General features: G+C 44.0%; 1 protein-coding gene across 2 annotated transcripts in view; it reads right to left on the bottom strand.

Moving 5' to 3' along the window:
* Stac (SH3 and cysteine rich domain) overlaps nt 1-21,133 on the bottom strand; it is a 153,606-nt gene that overhangs the window by 30,452 nt on the left and 102,021 nt on the right. For both annotated transcript variants that reach the window (XM_045136795.1, XM_045136796.1), the window contains 3 exons: nt 19,958-20,036; nt 5,203-5,336; nt 3,883-3,971 (listed from right to left, as the gene is read on the bottom strand). In XM_045136795.1, the coding sequence (XP_044992730.1) occupies nt 3,883-3,971; nt 5,203-5,336; nt 19,958-20,036 (302 nt within the window). The remainder of the gene's footprint in view (nt 1-3,882; nt 3,972-5,202; nt 5,337-19,957; nt 20,037-21,133) is intronic.

Genomic DNA, 21,133 nt, shown 5'->3' with positions numbered 1-21,133 from the left:
AAGGGTTCTGAATGCTGAAGGAGTGTCCTGTTCTTCAAAGTCTGCCTTATTCCCCTCTAGATTAACAAATTGGCATCCCACTAGGTATTATGGAGAATAAGAAATACAGGAAACAGAGGGTCATTGAATTTGAAACATGGTCTTGTGTTTTGGAAATGGTTATGGGCAGTGTGAAGCAGGTTTGCTGGGTTGCCTGCATGGAGGCCCAGTGGAGCCATGAGGATGGAGTGTGTGTTGCAGTGGAGACCCAGTGGAGAGGCCAGGACCATGAGATGGCTGCTAAGTAGAGCTGCTGGCCCCAGAGGAAATTTTCCAGGACTGTGAGTAGCCCAGCTGGAGGGGTGGAATTGGAACTCCAGAGATAGGTTGCTGGTTAGAATTATCGGACTTGATTTGTTACTCACCAGAGTTGTTGGAGTTGGAGCTATAGAGTTTGATGTTTGCTCTGTTTAAATCTTGTATTGGCTCCAGGTTTGCTGGCACACACCTTTAACCCTAGCACTCAGGAGGCAGAGGTAGGAGGATCGCCATGAGTTCAAGGCAACCCTGAGATTACATAGTGAATTCCAGGTCAGCCTGACCTGACCTAGAGTGAGACCCTACCACACAAAACCAAAATAAAATAAAATAAAATAAAATAAATAAAAAAGAATCTTGTATTGGTTGAATATTTCTTTGCTATGCCCAATGCCATCTTTTGCAGTGTGAATGTGTATTCTGTGCCATTATGGGTTTTTCGAGGTTGTTTTGGTATTATGGCTTAGTTAAAAGATCTCAGACTGTGGGAATGTTTGAACATCATTAAAGATCTCAGACTGTGGGGATATTTGAACATCATTAGGACTGATTAAAAACTATGGGGATTTTTAAAGTTGGATGAATGCACTGCATTCTACTTCATGGATGGTTATCAGTTTATGGGGGCCAGGGTGGAATGTGATGGTTTGATTCAGGTGTCCTCCATAAACTTAGGTGTTCTGAATGCTATGTTCCCAGCTGATGAAGATTTGGGAACTAATGCCTCCTGGAGGAAGTGTATTGTTGGGGGCGGGCTTAAGGGTATTATAGCCAGTGTCCTCTTGCTAGTGTTTCGCACACTGTCCTGTTCCTGTTGTCCACCTTATGACCCTCTCCTCAGGCCATCTTTTTCTCCTGCCATCATGGAGCCTCCCCTCGAGCCTGTAAGCCAAAATGAACCTCTTTCCCATGAGCTGTTCTTGGTTGGGTGTTTCCTATCAGCAGTGTGAACCTGACTGCAACAATATTATAGCCAGTTTCCCCTTTCCAGTGTCTGGCAAACTGTCCTGTTGTTGTTGTCCACCTGATGTTGACCAAGAGGTGATGTCCACCCTCTGCTCATGCCATCGTTTCCCCCTGCCATCATGGAGCTTCCCCTTGAGTCCGTAAGCCAAGATAAACCTTTGTTCCCACAAGCTGCTCTTGGTCAGGTGATTTCTGCCAGCAATGTGAGCCTGACTGCAACAAATAGGTCCTCTTGACAAATGCCATGTGCCCACTACCGCCAGCATACCGAGGGCTGATCAGGCAATGTTCAAACCCTGGCAAGTTCGCCAAACAATGAATGGAGGAAACTCAGAAATACAGTGTCAAGAGAGAAGGGTGGAGAGTGATGTCAAAATTAGTGTATCAGGGCTGGAGAGATGGCTTAGCGGTTAAGCGCTTGCCTGTGAAGCCTAAGGACCCCGGTTCGAGGCTTGGTTCCCCAGGTCCCACGTTAGCCAGATGCACAAGGGGGCGCACGTGTCTGGAGTTCGTCTGCAGTGGCTGGAGGCCCTGGCGCGCCCATTCTCTCTCTCTCTCTCTCTGCCTCTCTCTCTGTCTGTCACTCTCAAATAAATAAAAATAAAAACCAAAAAAAAATTTAAAAAATTAGTGTATAAAAGAAATAAGACTAGACTGTCCACCGATACCAACATGCAATAGACAGAGCTTGTGCAGAAAACGTGTGTGCTATTCAAAGAAATGATGAGAGACCGATCTCCATCTGCCACGCCTGGGTACTGCTGAGCTCTCTTCTGTCTAATTCCTTCCTGAGAAGGGCTCTCTTTCTTAACAAACTGTCTTCGCTTCTACCGCTATTGATGTGCCCTTGTTCAGTTTACTGTTCCAGGATGCAAGAGCCTAGAAATGTTGATGAGTGACCTCCTGATTCACAGCCTCGCCTAACACACATCCCTGTGTGAACAAAGTCGGGGAGAAAGGACGCAGGCCTTGCACTCTGGAAATGTCTGCGCATCATTTGGAGGCAGACCATAACCTATTACCGAAGCGAAACTGAGCTGCCGTGTGAGGCAGGGTCATGGCCAGATCCAAGTACCACCTGCGGACCTGTTGGTGGGGTTTTGCTGGTGTGCTGTGCACATCACAGAGTGGCTGACCTGTAGAGGATGACTGCAAAGGTGCTCAGAACCCCGGAAGCAGGGTCTGGCTGTGGCCCTTCAGTGGCTCTGATCTTCACCTGGACTTTGGGGAGAAAGCTAATGTCTCTGGAGTGAAGAGCATGATGGGAAAGGCCAGAGGCTGAGGAGGTGGAAGGCCTGTGAGCTCTGTGGTGGAGAGGCGAGGCCTTCTGGAGCCATCTGCTGAGGTGACTGCTGACTGGAAACCTTGCCTACGCGTATCCAGAAAGCCACATTCCGACGGAGGCACCTTCCCCAATGCTCTGGCAACAAAGTGGTTTTCCGTGGGGGTCTGCCTCTCGCCATTATCTTCAGAAGAGAGGAGAGCGAGTCTCCAAGGGCTCCTTTCACTAGGAAAGTGGGCTGTTTTGCCCTTCTTTAGGGTGGGAGAACACAGGCGCTCTCTCCAGAGATCCTGTATGACCTAGGGTCAGGATGAAGGGATGACAAGGGCCTTTTCCTTGTGCACGCCATGATAAAAAGAAAAATGCAACAGTTCCCAGTTTCTCAGAGAGTGTGTGATGCCTGGGCTCAGAACCATGCGTTCACACACTGGCCCCGGCTTACCCCTCCCCGAGTCACCTCAAGCTGTGCCCAAAAGCAAAGCTCGGGTCTATCAGGCTCCCAAGACTCACTGAACCCCCCAGAGGGCCTCAGTTTCACAAAGCCCATGGTCCAGGTCACGCCGACAGTTTTAGCTCAATTTTTCCAGTAATGCTAGTTTAGGGATTAGACAGATTTGTGTGTGCATGCACTTGTATCCTGCGTGTGTGTGTGCATGGGTGTGCACATGCCAGGGCTCACGTGTGGAGGACAGAGGACAACCCCTGTTGTCCGCCCTTGCCTTCCCACCTTGTTTGGGACAGGGTCTTTCTTGTTCCCCACTGGGAACACCAGACCAGCCGGCCCGTGAGCTCTGGGGTTCTCCAGACTCTGCTGCCCATTGCTGCAGGTACGTTGGGCTCACAGACACGTGCAGTACGTGTGCTCACTTTGCTAGAACTCCTGGCGGGGGGGGGGGTCCAAACTCATGGGGGGGTCCAAACTCTCTGGCTATTAGGCTTGTGCAGTAAGCACTTTGAAATACCGAGCCATCTCCCCAGCCACATATTAATTTTGATGCTCTATTATGCTCAAATGGGTGACAAGTGCCTCGAAGGATTATCTTTGGGGAACTACCCATTAGTAGCCCTATGTACCATGTACTACAGCAATGCTTCCCAAAGTGTGGTCCTCAGGCCAGCAGCTCACACAGTTCTACCTAGTCAGAAGCCCTGGGGACAGGACCCAGCAGGCAAATTATGTGTTAGCCCTGCAGATCAGTGGATGGATGTGAACACTGAAGGATCACTGTCATGCACAACTATGGAATTGCTGAGATCATTATCTTTTTTTTTCCACATAGAATAAACACCGTAAAATTGTCTTTCATTCACCTTTTTCCTTTAACAAACATGTTTACCTCATCTCCAAGTCCTCATTCTCCTGTGGTACAAATTTGTACAAGGCAACATAGGTGTTCATCTGTAATGGGTCTTTGGAAAGAGATCCCTGGAAGAGAAAATGAAAGGCAAATTGGAGAAAGAAACTGAGATAGAATAGAACAAAAAAAAAAAAAAAAAAGAGGAATGGAGATGTTACCATAACAACAATTTTGTTGTATGGTTGTCAGGTGTAAAAATATCTGATCACAATTAAGATTTTCTCTCAACCTTGGGTGTACTTATAATTTCTGAGTTCTATTTTATTTCAAACCAGTAGAAAAATTACTTAGAATTCATTGTTAGAAATACTGTGATGTACAATAAATTGTAAATAATTTTAATATAGTTCATTATAAAAAAGTCATACAATTGGCCTCAGGAGCAGGAATACTCTTTATGAAGAATAAGGGACATGCCCATAGGAATAGACAGCTCTTGCTCCCTAAAACTGACTTTTTCTCGGTTGGCTGGAAAGGACATTGGTATTCAGTACATCAACTCACGGTAGGTGCATCCATCAGGCAGTTAGACCATTCACATTGAGGTAAAAAAAAGGTTTTGGCATCTGACTTATATCATGGTACCACCATCTACTGATTTTGAACTCTTACAAAAATGATAATGAAAGTTACCAATTTTGATAGTTTACTGGGTTCCAGGCATTATATTACTTGCATTTGCATATCTGAATCTTACAACAATCCTGTTTGGTGGATTTTATTATAGTCTCCAGTGTACTAGACTGTAAAGGGTTCTTATCAGTGTTACATAAATAGTAGACATTATTGCTGACCAAAATTTTAGTGTGATAGACACATTTCTTTCTATTTTATGATATACAAGTTGAATGTGATGCAATATGTAATGGCACAATTCATTTGGTATATCATATAATAAATTTATGCTATATATGAACACAAAATGTGAAAAGCACTGCTGTATGCATCCTTTTCTACCTATGATGCAGCTTATTATTTAAGGCTCAAGTGCCTTATGCCACATTATTCTAATCGATTATACTTATATACATATATGTGAACAGACATATAACTATAATAACCACAAACTGCATAGGATAAGTACTATCATAATATAATTCTATAACACATCATGGAGTGTGCGTGAACTTGCATGTAGCACATGTAACAGAAACAAGCTGTAAACAGTTCAATATTTATCATTTTTACCTCTCATATGTGGTGACATTTCTATTAAGTGTGTGTTATTGTGCTACATTCTGCTCTATTTTATTGTCTGACAATGCTGAGCCAGACCCTTACATAGATTTCATGACCTACTTGGGTGATGTCTAGCAGTTTGACCTGAGAACTCCCTCTTGATCTGTCTTCTGTGACTTCCGCAGAGAGCTGGTGGTTTGTGGTCTTTGTTTGGTCTCTGAAGTCATCAGTGCCGTTTTCTGGATATGTGAACACTGAGGGAGGCAAGAGAGAGAGACAGAGAGAGGGTGCTTTGGGAGGCCCGGCACCAAGTGCGGACACACTTGAGTGTTTATCTTATGCACCAGAGTGTCAGCTTGCCTCCTTGCCACCCTGTCTTCCACCCACTTCCAGGAGACGCTTTCCTACCTCTTTACCGAGCACCCTGTGTTCCCACTCTCCACAGCCTGCGAGCACCCGGCAACACATCCTGGTCATTGCCGGGCAACTGTGCCTTCAACACTTAGTCTTGTTCATGGGCTGGAGAGATGGCTCAGAGGTTAAGGCGTTTGCCTGTGAAGCTGAAGGGCCCAGGTTTGATTCCCCAGGACCCATGTAAGCCAGATGCACAAGGTGGCACATGCCTCTGGAGTTTATTTGCAGAGGCTGAAGGCCCTGGTGTGCCCATTCTTTCTCTGAAATAAACTCAATAATAATCATAATAATAAAACTTAGTCTTGTTCAGCAGTGTTTTTCTCAGAATCAGGGCCATACTGTTCATCCTCGCTGAGCTGTGTGGAATCACTTGTTAATGGAATAGTCGTGGACAGCTGTGGTTGAAATTTAGTTGCTTTTAAACTGTCTTTTCAAAGTAGGAGCTGTATATTCAGTAACTGGAATCTTATTTGATAATGGAATCTATATTCTGTTTTGAAGATTAAAGCTTTTGTTTTACACTTCAAAACATTTCCCTGATTGCTTACTCCTGGTGCCTTGGGGCTATTACCTGGTTTTCCTTTGAGCTTATTCTTGGAATGTAGAATACTTTTTTTTTTTTTTTTCTTCCCTGCATTTAAGTAGTCCTTGTGGCAGTTTGAGTGTAAAATGTCTCCCACAGGTTCATGTTTTTGAATACTTAATCCACAGCTGGGGGTGCTGTTTGGGAAGGTTCTGGAACCTTTAGGAGATAGAGCCTTGCTGGAGGAAGTATGCCACTGTGGGCTGGCCTTGAGGTGTTACAGCCCCTTCCTGCTTACTTTCTATTTCCTCCCTCCTTATGCAGTGACGGTGACATTGGCTTTCTGCTCCTGTCATGATTTCTCTGTAATGGTCTCTTCTCTATGGAACTGCAAACCAGAACAAACCCGTTCTTCTCATAAGCTGTTTCTGATGGGGTATTTTGTCACAGCAATGAGACAGTAGCTGATACAGTCCCCTTGAAGAAGGCCTTGGATAATAAAGCAATGTCACTTCATGATAGCTATTTCTCACTGTCCACATGTACAACGGCTGGGGCTCTTTACTGAGGCTTAGTGAGCTGGACTAGCCTGGTCTCATTCGACAATGCCATATCCATGTGACTCTCACCAGATGCATCTTCCTTACGTTGAAAATATGGGAAGTATTCCCAAGTCACAAGGTACAGTTGTGGTGTTTAAATTAATCAACATTAAGATGACCTGACATTTTATAATAACCCATGGATTTTTCATCTGTACCTTGTACTTCCCTTCAGAGCATCAAGAAAATATCAGTACAAGGGGAAACCCACCATGGGAAGCTATTAGTCTGGGCACACTCTCTACTGTTGTCCAAATAGACTCAAGCAACAGTGATGCAGAAGTCATATTAGGAACAAGAGTCCCTGAAAATTCTTACCCCATTTACAATTCCAAAATTTAGGGTTACCATTCTATCACCCCAAGGATGCCCATATACAGTCACCGGTGTTACTCTAGATTGTCAGTAGGTGGAAGACAACGTTCAAGTCCACAGACTTTGTCTGACTCAGTATTTGGTCATTTAACTTGGTGTTTACCACTCTAAAAGGGGTGCAGACCAAGGGCAGTTTTCTGGTATTGTATCACTCTCTGAAATCCTGGTAAACACTTAATTCTATAATTCTAAAATGGGATTTTTTTTTCCCAGAAGAATATTAAATATTGGGTGGAAACATTCCAAAAGGAGTTAGAAAATTCTAGATTGTGGTTATTAAAAGAAATGCCTTAAGATGTATGCATACTCAATGTTTGGGCTGATTTTACAATTTTGTAATTTCACACAGTTTTAGACTGCTATTCAATACCCACCTGGGCTTCTGGATCAACATGAGTAGCTTTTGTTGTGAACTATACTGAAAATGATTTGAAGCAAGCTTCAGTTTTTGGCTACGCATGTGGTTGTAAGAAGAATGGAAACAGGAGAAACAGGAGGATTTTTCACCCGCTCCCATTGCCTTCTTTTTACCATCTCCTCCCTCCCCTTGAACCCTCTCTTTCCAGCTAGTCATTCTTCTGTTTTGATTTCTTCCCCCTCCTCCATGATCCGTCTTGTGCAGGTAATGGCAGATGCTGAGGGGTCATGAATACAACAGTCACTTCATGTTTGGAAGACAGCATTCCAAAGCACTTCTCCGTGTCTTCTGACTCTTACATTCTTTCTACCCTCTCTTCCTTAATGGTCCCTAAGCCTTGAAGGGCACGGCAGAGATGTCTCATATAGTAATGACCAGTCAGTCCACAGTCACTTATTATCAGTATTTTGCAGAGACCTGGGTCTCCCCAGTAGCAGCAGGAGTTTCGAAACCAATTCCTCCAAGCCACGTCTAAGATTGATTTAAGCAAAAAGGAGATAAGTAAAGGGGTTATCTTACTACAGTGTAACTTCTATTTCTGGCATTTTAACTTCTTTTGTGGAAAATAAGTTGGTTGCTTATTCCATGACAGATATGCAAAGAATCTGTCCAATATGTACGTATTTTTGTTGTTTACAGAAGCAAAATAAGTCTTAACTATTGCCACGTCCTCCAAAAGACTTTCTTCTTTTATTTTTCCATCTTCTATTTCGCTTTTACTTTGCAGACCTATGAGGCCCATGACAACAATATTTCCTGAGATGACTACTTACATTCTTTTTTTTTTTTTTTTAAATATGCTTTATTTATTTGAGAGAGAAAAACAGGCAAGGGAGGGGGGAGAGAATGGACACAATAGGGCCTCCAGCCACTGCAAACAACTCCAGATGCATGTGTCCCCTTGTGCATCTGGCTTATGTGGGTCCTGGAGAGTCAAATCAGGATCTTTTAGCTTTGCAAGCAAATGGCTTAACCGCTAAGCCATCTCTCCAGCCCTTGTATTCTTTTTTTTTTTTTTTTTTAACATGGTCATAGAGTAAATTAAATGACTGAATTATCTGATATTGGCCAAAATATGAGTTCTTGGGATAAGTCCAATGTGATTATTATGCAATAACCTTTACAAATACATCATTGGATTCAGCTCACATGAATTTTACTTCATATTTCTGCATCTATATTCAAGAGAGAGACCAGCCAGTGATTTTCCCCTCTCCGACCTTGTTTGGTTTTGAAGTGCTGTAATAACCTCATAAACCAAGTTAGAGAACGCGGCTGCCATTCCTCCTTGCTGTGCTTCGCTTCTCGGAAAGAGCTTATGTAATCTGGAAAATTTTTTTTGTTGTTGTTCCTTAAGTGTTTGGTAGAATTTACCTATAAAGTTGTCCAGGCCTGACATTTTTAACTATGCAAAAATTTAAATATTGATTCAGTTTCTATAAGGATTAGAAACACATCAAATTTTCTATTTCTATTCCTTCTGGAGTTGGGCCATTGTCATTCATACCTTTTTGGTATTGACCCAGTTAGAAAAGCTTGCATGAATTTGGTTATGATATTCTTTTTTAAAAAGTTTTTGGTTTATTTTTATTTATTTATTTGAGAGTGACAGACTTTTTGATCCTCCTGCCTCCACCTCCTGAGTGCTGAGATAATGGGCATGTGCCAGCACGTCCTGTTTCTGCGGTGCTGGGCACTGGACGTAGGCTTCGTCCATGCTGGGTGGCCCGCTTCCTGCTTCGCTACACTCTCGGCTCTTAGATCAGTCCTTTTTTTTTTTTTAGACTTTATTATTTTTTAATAAAATAAATTTAAGGCTAAATACATTAGCCCCAATTTTAATGCTGCTCTACTCATTATGATAGAGTGTCTTAATTATTTGCTTTGCATACCTTCCAACTCTAATTATGAGTTCCTTTTGACATATTAGCATTCATTGGTTGAAGTCTTCACTGTATGCATATATTATATATTGGTCATATTCCCTTCTCCCTGCCCCCAGTCCACTGAGGGCCCTTCTCAGCAAGGCTGCCAATGTTCACTGTGGGGTCATGAGTGTGCCAGTCAGTCTCTGTGTGGGGAAATAATGCCTCAGGATACTCCTTCCTGCAATTTTTCTTCCCCTTCTTCCACAACACTGCCTGAGCCTTGGTGGGCATGTTGTAAGTCTCCTCTATGGCTGAGCACTCTGCCTCTCTGATTTTCCACTTTGATGAATTGTGAGTCTCTGCCATGTCCACTGCCACCTTCCTGGAGGAGGGTCTCAGGCTTTGGAGTGAGAGCAGCATTTGGACGCGTGAACATTTAGGAAGAATGCCTTCATTTGCTAACGGGCTGAAGATTGATTTCTATCTTATATTCATTATAGGCAGAATGATGTGTTCCTCATAGTATTTGTTCTTTGAAATTTATGAAGCTGATTTTGTGGCCTGCTAGGTGAGTGCTTTTTACAATTTTTTCCATGAGTTTTTAAAAAGACTGTGTTAGATGGAGTCTTTTTTAAGTTTATTTTTATAAGTTTTTAATATTATTTATTTATTTATTTATTTATGAGAGGGAGGGAGAGAGAGAGAGAGAAAGAAAGAGAGGACGGGTGTGCCAGGGCCTCTACCCACTGCAAAGGAACTCCAGATGCATGCACTACCTTGTGCATCTGGCTTACATGGGTACTGGCAAATAGAACCTGGATCCTTAGGCATTGCAGGACAGTACTTTAACCACTAAGCAATCTCTCCAGCCCCGATGGAGTGTCTCTTAAAAGTCAATCAGATTAGGATATATCAGTAAGTCATGTACATCTGCAATGAACCTTTTCATCTAAGAGGTATCTCACTATGAATGGATGCTCATTTTCCTAATGAGGTGGTCAATTTCTCAAGTTTCTGTCATCTTGAGACTACATCACACCGTAACAAATTTAGAACTTGTAACTTCTGAAGTGAAGGTGCCCACAGAATGATGATTTTGGTCTCTAGTAAAATATATTTTTGCTCTTATTGTCCATTTTCCTTATATTAACATAGCTGTCTATTTTTTCTTTTGCTTAATATTTGCACAAAATTTCCCCCATTTGTTCATATATCTGAAAGTTTCTTCCTGATTTTTCTTTTTTTTTAAAAAAAAATTCCTGTGGTAACTTAAAGCACACTTTACTTTACAACTTCCTATGTCCATTATAGTTTAGATATTAATTAATAGTGCATGCCCATAAAAATATATTCTGAGGAAGCTGGGGATGTGGCTCAGTGGACAAGGAGTTCGCTGCTCAAGCTTGACCACTTGAGTTTGATCTTTAGACCCCAAGTCAAAAGCTGGAAGCCATGGCAGGCGCCTGAGTCCCAGAACTTTTGATGGTGAGATGAGAGGTGAAGACTGTAGAATTTTCTGGAAGATCTCTGTGAATACAGCAAAAAAAAAAAAAAAGAACAATAGCAGAGTGATGTGGAGAACCATGCTTCAAATGAGGTGCTAAGGAGAGGCCTGAGTGTTGCCTCTTACCTCTGCACACATACAGTGGCATGTGTGTGCCTGCATTCAAACGCATGAACACACATATACATGCATACACATGTGCACATAAATAAGTAATAAAACAAAATTAAAAATCTACTCTGAGCTAGGCGTGATGTTGCTCATCTGCAATCCCAGCGTTTGGGAGGCTGAGGCCTGAGGATCACAGGGAGTTTGAGGCTGGCCTGAGTCACCTGGTAAGTTGAAGGTTGGCCCTTAAACTCCTAAACAGCAAGGCCCTATCTCAAAACAAACTAATCTAGTCTGATATATTGTATTTTTAATTTAAAATACTTAGTTATTTTGTATTGATTTTGATTACTCACATTTGGACTGCTTCTTCCCAGTCATTTTATCTAGGAATTTCAATCATTTAACATTTTCCAACCTTCAACTTTCTTACTTCACCCACTTCCTTCCTTCCTTCCCTCCCTCCCTTCCCTTCCCTCTCCTTTCTTCACTGTCACCTCTCTCCCTTCCCTGCCTCTTCCTTTCCTCCCCTCCCCTCCCCTCCCCTCCCCTCCCTTCCCTCTCTTCTCTCCCCCTCCTTCCTCTCCCCTTTTCTCTCTGTCTCTCCAATTTAACATCTGAGAGCAAATATTATTGTATGCTAAAGGCAAAATAAATCCGAGCTTACCATTTTCTTTTTTTCAAGTAAAATTTCTTCACTTAAGTGCAGTGAGCTAATACCGGGTTTTGTAATACCCTCAAGTGGATAGGATTAACCCAGTTCTTTTGAAAGAAAATTTCTAGGAATTTGTAGGGCTTGTGTTCTGAACTCTGTTCCTCTTCCAGGAAAGCTATGATCACATACAGTCAAACCGAAATGCAATTATTGAAGGCGGACATTAATGTCATTATTTGACATTTTGAGCTGAAATGGATAGCTGGGTATTGCTTCTCCTTTTGCTTTGTTACGGGGAAAGTTTCTAGGAGTTAAGCCACGGTAAAACCCAACAACTTTCCCTGACTCTGTCTATGATGTATCCAGGAAGAGCATCGAAAACAGCAACTGGAAACATTCAGATGTGCCCAAGACAGTTCGTGAGACAGAAAGCAGACTGCTGTCCAGTCGAGAAGTTAATACTCAGCCTCTTCTAACGGTGGCTGCCCAGGTATTCGTTAGGAAATCTGTCATAATAACAGACTAGAAAAGAGAACATCTGCTTGTATTCTTCATGTTTTCAGGACATAATAAAGCGTGTAATACATCACTGATTGTGACCCATACCCTTGCTTTAGAAAAATCCAAGCCTCTTTGTCCTGATCAAGAAGCCAATAGTTCAGCTAGAGAGACGGCTTAATAGTTAAGGTGCTTGTCTGTGAAGCCTAAAGGACCCAGGTTCAATTCCCCAGTACCAATTTAGTCAGATGCATGAGGTGGCACATGTGTCTGGGGTTTATTTGCAGTGGCTAGAGGCCCTGACATGCCCGTTCTCTCTCTCTCTAACTGCCTCTTTCTCTGTCTCTCATCAATAAATAATAAATAATAATAAAAGAAACAACAACACTTGCACCATGGGAGGGTATTCATGTCTTCTCTTAAAACCTAATCAGTAGCCTGTGGCTGGGAGGCCATACATCCAATAGTAGAAGCTAGTAGTGTTATCTGGCTAAATAGATGCCCACTAGTATGCCCACTAAAGTGTCCTCTTTGTGCATCTGGCTAATGTGGGTCCTGGAGAATTGAGCCTTGAACTGGGGTCTTTAGGCTTCACAGGCAAGCGCTTAACCACTAAGCCATCTCTCCAGCCCTATGCCCATATCTTTTAAAAATATTTTTGTTTATTTATTTGAGAGCAACAGACAGACACTGAGAAAGAGGGAGGGAGAGAGATAGAGAGAGAGAGAGGGAGAGAATGGGCACACCAGGGCCTCCAGACACTGCAAAGAAACTCCAGATGCATGTGCCCCCTTGTGCATCTGGCTAACGTGGGTCCTGGGGAATCGAGCCTCAAACCGAGGTCCTTAGACTTCACAGGCAAATGCTTAACCACTAAGCAATCTCTCCAGCCCCAAATATTTTTTATTTATTAAGTTGAGAGACAGAGAAAGAAGCAGAGAGAGAGGCAGATAGAGAGAGAATGGGCATGCCAGGGCATCCAGCCACTGCAAAGAAACTTCAGACACGTGTGCCACCTTGTGCATATGGTTTATGTGGGTCCTGTGGAATTGAACCTAGGTTCTTTGGCTTTGCAGGCTAGCACCTTAACTGCTAAGCCATCTCTCCAGACCTTTGCCCATATGTTTTTTTTTTTTTTTTGAGGTAGGGTCTCAGTTTAGCTCAGGCTGACCTGGAATTCTGCTGGGATTAAAGATGTGCGCCACCACTCCCGGCTTTGCCCATATCTTAATGCTGTTGTAACTTTTGGTTAGAAGGGCTTCTCTTTTCAGATGGCAGTGATTACTGGGGTAACTCCAAACTCACCAACGTGCTAAGAAGTGACAATGGCATGTTCAGTACTAAGTGAGACATCTCTATCACGCTCACATCCTCCAAGGCTTGGGATCATTACAGAAATGGCAGGAAGAATATAAGAGCTCAAGGCAGGGCAGGCATGCTTATAAATACCGTCTTCCAGACACAAAATGACCTGGGTAGTCATGGACTCACAGAGGCTAAAGCTACCTATGCCAGACCTGCATAACAGGAGGAAAAATGTTGAAATCAAAATAGAGGAGAGACTAGCTGGAAAGAAGAAGGAAATCAGTGGAAGGGGGCTTGGGGAGAAGAAGCAGGGTAGGTGGTGGGAAGGGACTATGGTCTATGGAAAGTATATGGTATATATGGAAGTTGTACATATGAAAGTTGTGTTTTTTTTTTTAAAGATACTGGAGAGGAATTTTTCCATATTATCTCTCAAACCGCATGGGCAGGGATTAAAAATCAATCCAAGGGAAATATTTTGAAGCAAAATGCTGCATAATTAATCCCTTCAGCTTCTCAGGGCATATTGTGAAGAAAGCTACTGCTGATCAGAGGAACTGGTAACAGACGTTCAAAGCTTGTTGGAGGTTTGTAGCTTGCTAAATTCTTTGAACCAATTTCTTTTTGTGTGTCACTTTAAAACTTTCTTTCCTCTCCCTTCTTCCTTTCCTTTCCTTCCTTCCTTGAGACAGAGTTAGGCTATGTAGCCCAGGCTGGCATGGAACCTGTGACTCTCCTGCCTCAGCCTCCCGAGTGCTGGGATCACAAGCATGTGCTGATGCGGCCAGTTCAATGGATGCCATTCTTTGCTAATGTATTTGTTTTGGAGGAGAGAGAAGGTAGGAAGTGTGGATACACCATGGCTTCTCATCACTGCAAATGAATTCCAGATGCCTGCACTACTTTGTGCATTTGGTTTTGTGTGGGTATCACAGAGTTGAACCCAGGCTGGCAGACTTTGTTATTAGCAAGTACTTTTAAGCACTGATCCATCTTCCCAGCCCCAGAGATCTTTTAATAAAGCCGGGAGACGCCCCATAGCGTGGAAGGGATAGAAAACAAGCAACTCAATCAACTTTGTGTCTTTGACTGTATTACTTTCTGAGCCTTTCTTTTAACTGTATGAAGTGGTGTGTGTGTGTGTGTGTGTGTGTGTGTGTGTACGTGTTTGCCTATTGGAGGGAAGGAGTAGGAGTGACCTCTTATCATAGTCCTCAAGCTTTGCACAGATCTCTATGCACATTTTGACAGCCCACCTGACCGGCCTGACATTCTGAATTTCTAAGAGACTCCCAAGTGATGTGGGGTCTGCTGGTCCACAGACAGGTGGGGATAGTGTCTCTAGCCTTTGGGGAGCTTTGATCATGCCGTGACTGTGCTCCTCATAATGTTTCCCAAGGGCAGCCTTTGCACTCTAAAACTCTACTTAAGACCCCCTTTTCAGGGAAGAAGTCTCCATGGTAAAGGCGGGGCAGGGGAGGTGGTCAAAGTAATGGGCTTCTCAAAAGCACACTGACGTAGCCAGACCAGGATGGTTGAGTCAGGGAGTGAAACGGTGAGCCTTCCATGGGTATTCTGAGGTGCTACGGATGGGTGGATCGCTGAAGGGTTAGATGTGGAACTGTGAGAGCCGCAAAGAAGAGTTGGGGCTGACACCAAGGAATTTGGAATTTGGCCTCATCAGCTCTTCAAATGGAATTCCTGTTTACTGAGCAGAGACTGGTGAGGTGGAGGTGGGTCGTTGGCTAACAAAGAATAGCTGGGCATGGTGGCATACGCCTTTAATCTCAGCACTCAGAGGAGGCAGAGATAAGAGGATTGCAATGAGTTCGAGGACAGCCTGAGACTATATAGTGAATTCCAGGTCAGCCTGGACTGGAGCGAGACTCTACTTCAAACAAAACAAAACGACCTTGTGTGTCAGCTTTAAGGTGGCTGTTCTGGGGCAGGAGAATGGAATAGACTGCGAGCTCTGGAAGACCTTACTCGAGGCCTTACAAAAATCAGCATATGAAGCCAGGCGTAATGGCGCCCGCCTTTAATCCCAGCACCTGGGAGGCAGAGGTAGGAGGATCGCCATGGGTTCGAGGCCACCCTGAGACAACAGAATGAGTTCCAGGTCAGCCTGAGCCAGAGTGAGACCCTACCTTGGAAAACCAAAACCAACCAACCAAACAAACAAACAAAAAAGCATATGAGCAAACCAGAGGAAGGCTGAAAACACTTCAGCAAGGCCCAATAAAGGCAGTCCCTGGTGCAGCAGAAGCACCCCACAGTGGCTGAGGTGACCTACGGCTCATTATGATACTAATACACACACCCTTGGGTGAAGACTTAAGATGGTTATAAGACATGAGGTAAGTGAAATTGCTTGTATAAGTGTGTATAATACTTAACAGCATTCATGGGCAAGCTCAGGCTCTGCAAATGGGCCCCAAGGCCCAGTACTCTGTGGACCCCCACCATTGAGCTCCTAAGCTTTCTTTCTGTGCTCTGAGCAGCTCTGCCGTCCTGGAAGTGTGCTGTTCCTTAATAAACTCCCGCTGCTTCCGCTGCAATGTCTCATTTGGGGAACACAAGAACCTGAGAGCCTCTGGGTACAAGCTGAGGCAGCTCCTCTCCGAGCTTAGGAGACGACAGCCATGGAGGGGGGCGCGGCATAAAACCCCAATGCTCCTGAGCCTGGCCTCACCTGTGTGCGCGCGTGCGCGTGCGCGTGCACGTATATGTGGGCATGTGCTTGCGTGTGTGTATACGTGTACGTGTGTGCACGTGTGTGTGCGTGCGTGTGTGTGTGTGTGTGTGTGTGGTATCGTGTTGCTTATCTCATTCAACGATCCCAGTAGCCTGGTGGATTTAGTTACTGAAAGAAGCTTAGACGAAAGAAGAAGGAGGAAGCTGCTTTTGCAGAAAAGTACTGGCTTCCCACGTGAGCCCCTGAGGGAACTAACAGCAGAATAAAGGTCTGGCATCTCTGACTTCATTTTCTTTCTGCGCCTTGGCTGCAGAAGCTTAGAAATAAGTGATTGTCCTTAACCTTTCCTCTTGAGTCAGCATGAGTTCTAGGAAGAGCAAAACCTTCCTGATGAGGACAATCTTGAAGCTCGGCAGCACCGCCAACGAGCAGAATAATAACTTACGGACACATTGGGACACGGTGTCGAGTGAAGCTGAGCTAATGAGGAGTCATTGATGGGCCGAACTACTTAATGACACCTCTTGCCCTGTATTTAAGCCTGAATCTCATGTCATAACCCTGAAGATGGACTTGAATTATTGGGTTCTTTTTAAAATATATTTTATTTTTATTTTTTATTTTATTTTATTTTTTTTAAGAGAGAAAGGGGGGGGGGAATGGGCGTGCCAGGCCTTCAGTCTCTGCAAACAAACGCCACAGGCATGTGCCACCTTATGCATCTGGCTTATGTGGGTTCTGGAGAATTGAACCTGGGTCCGTTAGCTTTCAGACCAGTGCCTTAACTGCTAAGCCATCCCTCCGGCCCCACTGGGTTCTTTTATCTGAGTTTCTTTCCAATGAGGCCACACTGAATAAATCTTCCTTCTCTGCTTTTTGCCATCATTTGTCTTTTTTGTTGGTCTGTTGCAGATGAGTAGTGAAGCCCAGCCTATTCTGACTACTGGAGCCTAGCTTTTGCTATAAAAACCTAGTATCATAATTATCTTAGTTTTTTTTACAATGGGGTGACTGAGGTAGAGAGAGGCCAGCCTGTGCCTCCAGATCACATGGTCACTAAGTGAAGTCCAGAGAGTGGTTTGCCCAAATCCCACATGTCAAGGGTAGTTCGTGGAGGAGAAAAAAGAAAAAAATATCAGAAAATGGGATGATGGTAGAGATCAGACTTGGTACTGAGTGACTGACCAGACTTGAGGCAGGAACATGCGAAGCTGGTTTATACGCCAGTCTCTGGGGACTTAGTTTTGGCGATCTTGAAGTCTGAGGTTGTGAACTCCATTCAGCTGCTGGATGTGCCAATGCCAGACAGACGTGAGCTAGGAGAGCTCCTGTTCCTTCCTGCTGTAATGTGTCTCTGTCAGGAGACTGCTAAGTGTCCAGCAGCAAATGCTTGCTTTCTTCCAACACCGCGGTTTTTCTGTGCGATGGTAAAGAACCCTTGCCTTACTAATGCTTGTTTAGATAATTTTGTTTTTGAAGTACCTGGTGCAATGCCTGCTATATGCTGTACTTAATTTTTTATGATATACTTTAAATAACATGCTTTACATTTTGTTTTTGTTTATGATCTATGACTAATTCAATGAAATAAAGATTAAGATATATATAATAAGGATAAAAAAAGAATCCTTGCCCTGGCAGTGAACGTTAGCAGATGTTTGTGGGGACTTGTCAAGGGGACATGGCGGATGCTGGTGCTGATGCAGCTGAGTCCTGGAGGCAGCTGAACACATGGGGCCTTTGGGACTTGCGGAGCACCAGGGAAAGACATAGCGAATTCCCAGCGTTCAGGATGTGGAAACCAGACTTCCTAAGATGGTTACAGTGAAGGGGCCAAGGGGCTCAGGTAAAAAGGTTTCTGCTTCCAGGCCGGAAGAGGCCAGGTTCACTGACCAGGAGGAAAATCTGTCCAAGACAGGCGTGCAGGGATTGGAGCCTGGAGGGTCACTTCTGCCATGAGAACACATTTGGCTTAACCTGAGTCAGGACCTGCCCTTTGACTCCAAGCCAGTTGAGGACACATGTTGTGACTGATGTGTTTTTGCTAGTGATAGCAGATGCCTCACAGATGTGTTTTTTTTAAAAAAAAAATTATTTGAGGGTTGGAGAGAATAAATAAATAAAAATTGGTTAGGAGCTGGCCTGCAAAGCCAAAGGACCCAGGTTCCATTCCCCAGGACGCAGGTAAAGCCAGATGCGCATGATACATGTTCCTGGACTTTGCTTGCAGTGAATCAAGGCCCTGGCACACCCAAATTTATCTATCTAAATCTCTATCTATCTATCTATCATTTATCTCTCTCAAATAAACAAATAAATAAAAATATTTAAAATAAAAATTTAAAAATTAAAATAAAACCCAGGTAAAAATGCTAGGCATGGTGGCACGTGCTGGTAATCCCAGCCCTGAGGAGATGGAAACAGGAGGATCCCTAGGGCTCGCTGACCAGGCAGTCCAGCCCACTCAGCAAGCTACAGCCACAGCCAATAAGAGACACTGTCTCAAAAGGAACAGGAGGAGGGAATTCCACTGAGAGTTGTCTTCTGCCATCCTTCCATACTCATGTGAAGGTGCATCTGTACCCGCCCACACATGCACAGCAAGAGGCGGCTTTTAATATTAGCAAGCAGGGCTGGAGAGATGCCTTAGCAATTAAGGTGCTTGCCTGCAGATCCTAAGGACCCAGGTTCGATTCTCCAGGACACATGTAAGCCAGATGCACAAGGTGCTGCATGCATCTGGAGTTCATTTACAGTGGCTGGATGTCCTGATGCACCCATTGCCTCCCTTTCTCTCTTTTTCAAATAAATAAATAAAAATTTAAAAATACGAACAAACGCCAGGCATGGTGGCGCACACCTTTAATCCCAGCACTTGAGGAAGAGGCAGGAGGGTCGCTGTGAGTTCGAGGCCACTCTGAGACTTCATAGTGAATTCCAGGTCAACCTGAGCTAGAGTGAGACTGTACCTCGAAAAACAAACAAAAAAAAAACCCCAAAACAAAACAAAACAAAATACTAACAAGCAATTTATATAACTAGCACTCCATAACTCTTTTAGAAATCACTACAAAGGATTATTAATAGAAGATATAATATTGATAAAAAATTATCCAAGTAGATAATATATGTTTTTTTTTTTCCAAAAGAAATTGTGTGTATGTGTGTGTGTATGGACATGCCAGGGACTCTTGCCACTACAAATGGGATGCCAGAGGTTTGTGCCATGTTTTACATGCAGCCTTATATGGTTGACTGGGTAACTGAACTGGGATCAGCAAGCGTTGTGAACAAGTACCTTTAACTCATGAGCCATCTCTCCAGCCATATATATATATGTATGTATGTGTGTACATATATATATATATATATATATATATATATATATATATATATATGTGTGTGTGTGTGTGTGTGTGTGTGTGTGTGTGTGTGTGTGTACATATATATATATATATATGTATGTATTAGGTCTAAGTGTCTTCCAGGAAAGGAAGGGCATTTCTTCTTTCCTGGTTAGTGTCATCACTGACCTGCTTCCCCTACCTCAGATGTGTGCACCAAGTAGTGTCCCTGTTCTGGGGTTACCAGATCTGATCCAGGTCAGTGGAGGAAACAACAGTTTCACAAAGACTTGAGAGGGACTCATGAGCCTCTGCATAGCCATGCCAGAAGGCCTGGGAGCTTAGGAGGCAGAGCACCAGGACATAGAGGCACTAGAATCACACAGAAATGATGATGCCCGGTTGCCTTCTAGAATACTAAGACTCTTGCTCATGTCAGGTTCCAGAGCCGGCAGAGAGAGGGAGGGGCCTGGGAATGGACTCAGCCTCCGGCACACCTTGGCTACAGCACGCACGCTCACATCTGCACGCGGAGGTGGGCGGGGCAGGGGTGTTCCTTCACTCACCACTGTTGCTGCGTGTTCTTAGGTCAGACGCGTCTCCTGGCCCATCAGCTTCTTCAGGAACCTCCACGAGATCTGAAGTCTTGGAGGAAAGGGGACACAGTACGGCATGAGCAATGGCACATCACGAGCCCACCGAACAGTGGTCGGATGCCAGTGACAACAGCGAAAGCAGGGGCTGGAGAGATGGCTTAGTCATTAAGGCACTTACTTGCCTGCAAAGCCAAAGGACCCCGGTTCAGTTCCCCAGGACCAGATGCACAAAGTGGCACATGTGTCTGGAGTTTGACTGGCATGCTCATTCTCTCTCTCTCTCTCTCTCTGTCTCTTTCTCTCAAATAAATAAATAAGTAAATAAAATATCTTTTTTAAAATGACAAAATGGAATTTCATGGTGCTTGTGAATGTGATGAAAGCTGCCTTGTCCGTGTGGGCTGATTTCAGAGAACCTGTGTTCTCCTTCCTGTCACCGTGCCTTTCATCAGGTCTCTGCAGCAGGCTGGGAGTTGACCTTGACAGTGCTGTGTTGAATGGTGAGCCCAGGTGCACAACCACAGTTAGGCTTTGGGCAGGTTTGAGGGGAAAATCCCCCCCCCCCAACACTCACTGGCTCCTATGTTTGAGCGCTGTATCCTAGGTGGTGGCGCTGTTCAGGAAGGCTGTGGAACCTTTAAGGTGGAGCCTTGCTGAAAGCAGCGGATCACTGCGGGTAGCCTTGAAGTTTTATAGCCTGTCCCTGCTGGCTCTCTCCCTACTTCTTCCCTGATGATGTGACAATGTGAGGCCTTCTGTGCCCTGTAAGTCAGAATAATCTCTTTCCTCCATAAGCTGTTTCTGAGGTATTTTACCCCAGAAATGACAAAGTAACTGATGTAGGCTTTTGCCCAGGAGCAAATAGCCAAGAGAAATCTGAATTTCTGCTCATGTCCTGTTCTTGATTTTTTTTTTTTTTTTTCAAGGTAGGGGCTCAGTCTGGCCCAGGCTGACCTGGAATTCACTATGTAGTCTCAGGGTGGCCTCGAACTCATGGTGATCCTCCTACCTCTGCCTCCCAAGTGCTGGGATTAAAGGTGTGCACCACCACGCATGCCTTTTGTTCCTGATTTTTTTTTAATTTTTTGTTTTCTATTTTTATTTATTTATTTGAAAATGATGGAGAGAGAGAGAGAGAGAGAGAGA

The sequence above is a fragment of the Jaculus jaculus genome, chromosome 17, assembly GCF_020740685.1.
Source record: "Jaculus jaculus isolate mJacJac1 chromosome 17, mJacJac1.mat.Y.cur, whole genome shotgun sequence".
Taxonomy (NCBI): domain Eukaryota; kingdom Metazoa; phylum Chordata; class Mammalia; order Rodentia; family Dipodidae; genus Jaculus; species Jaculus jaculus.
The sequence above is the reverse complement of the archived record's forward strand: the minus strand, read 5'-3'. Positions and strand labels throughout refer to the sequence as shown.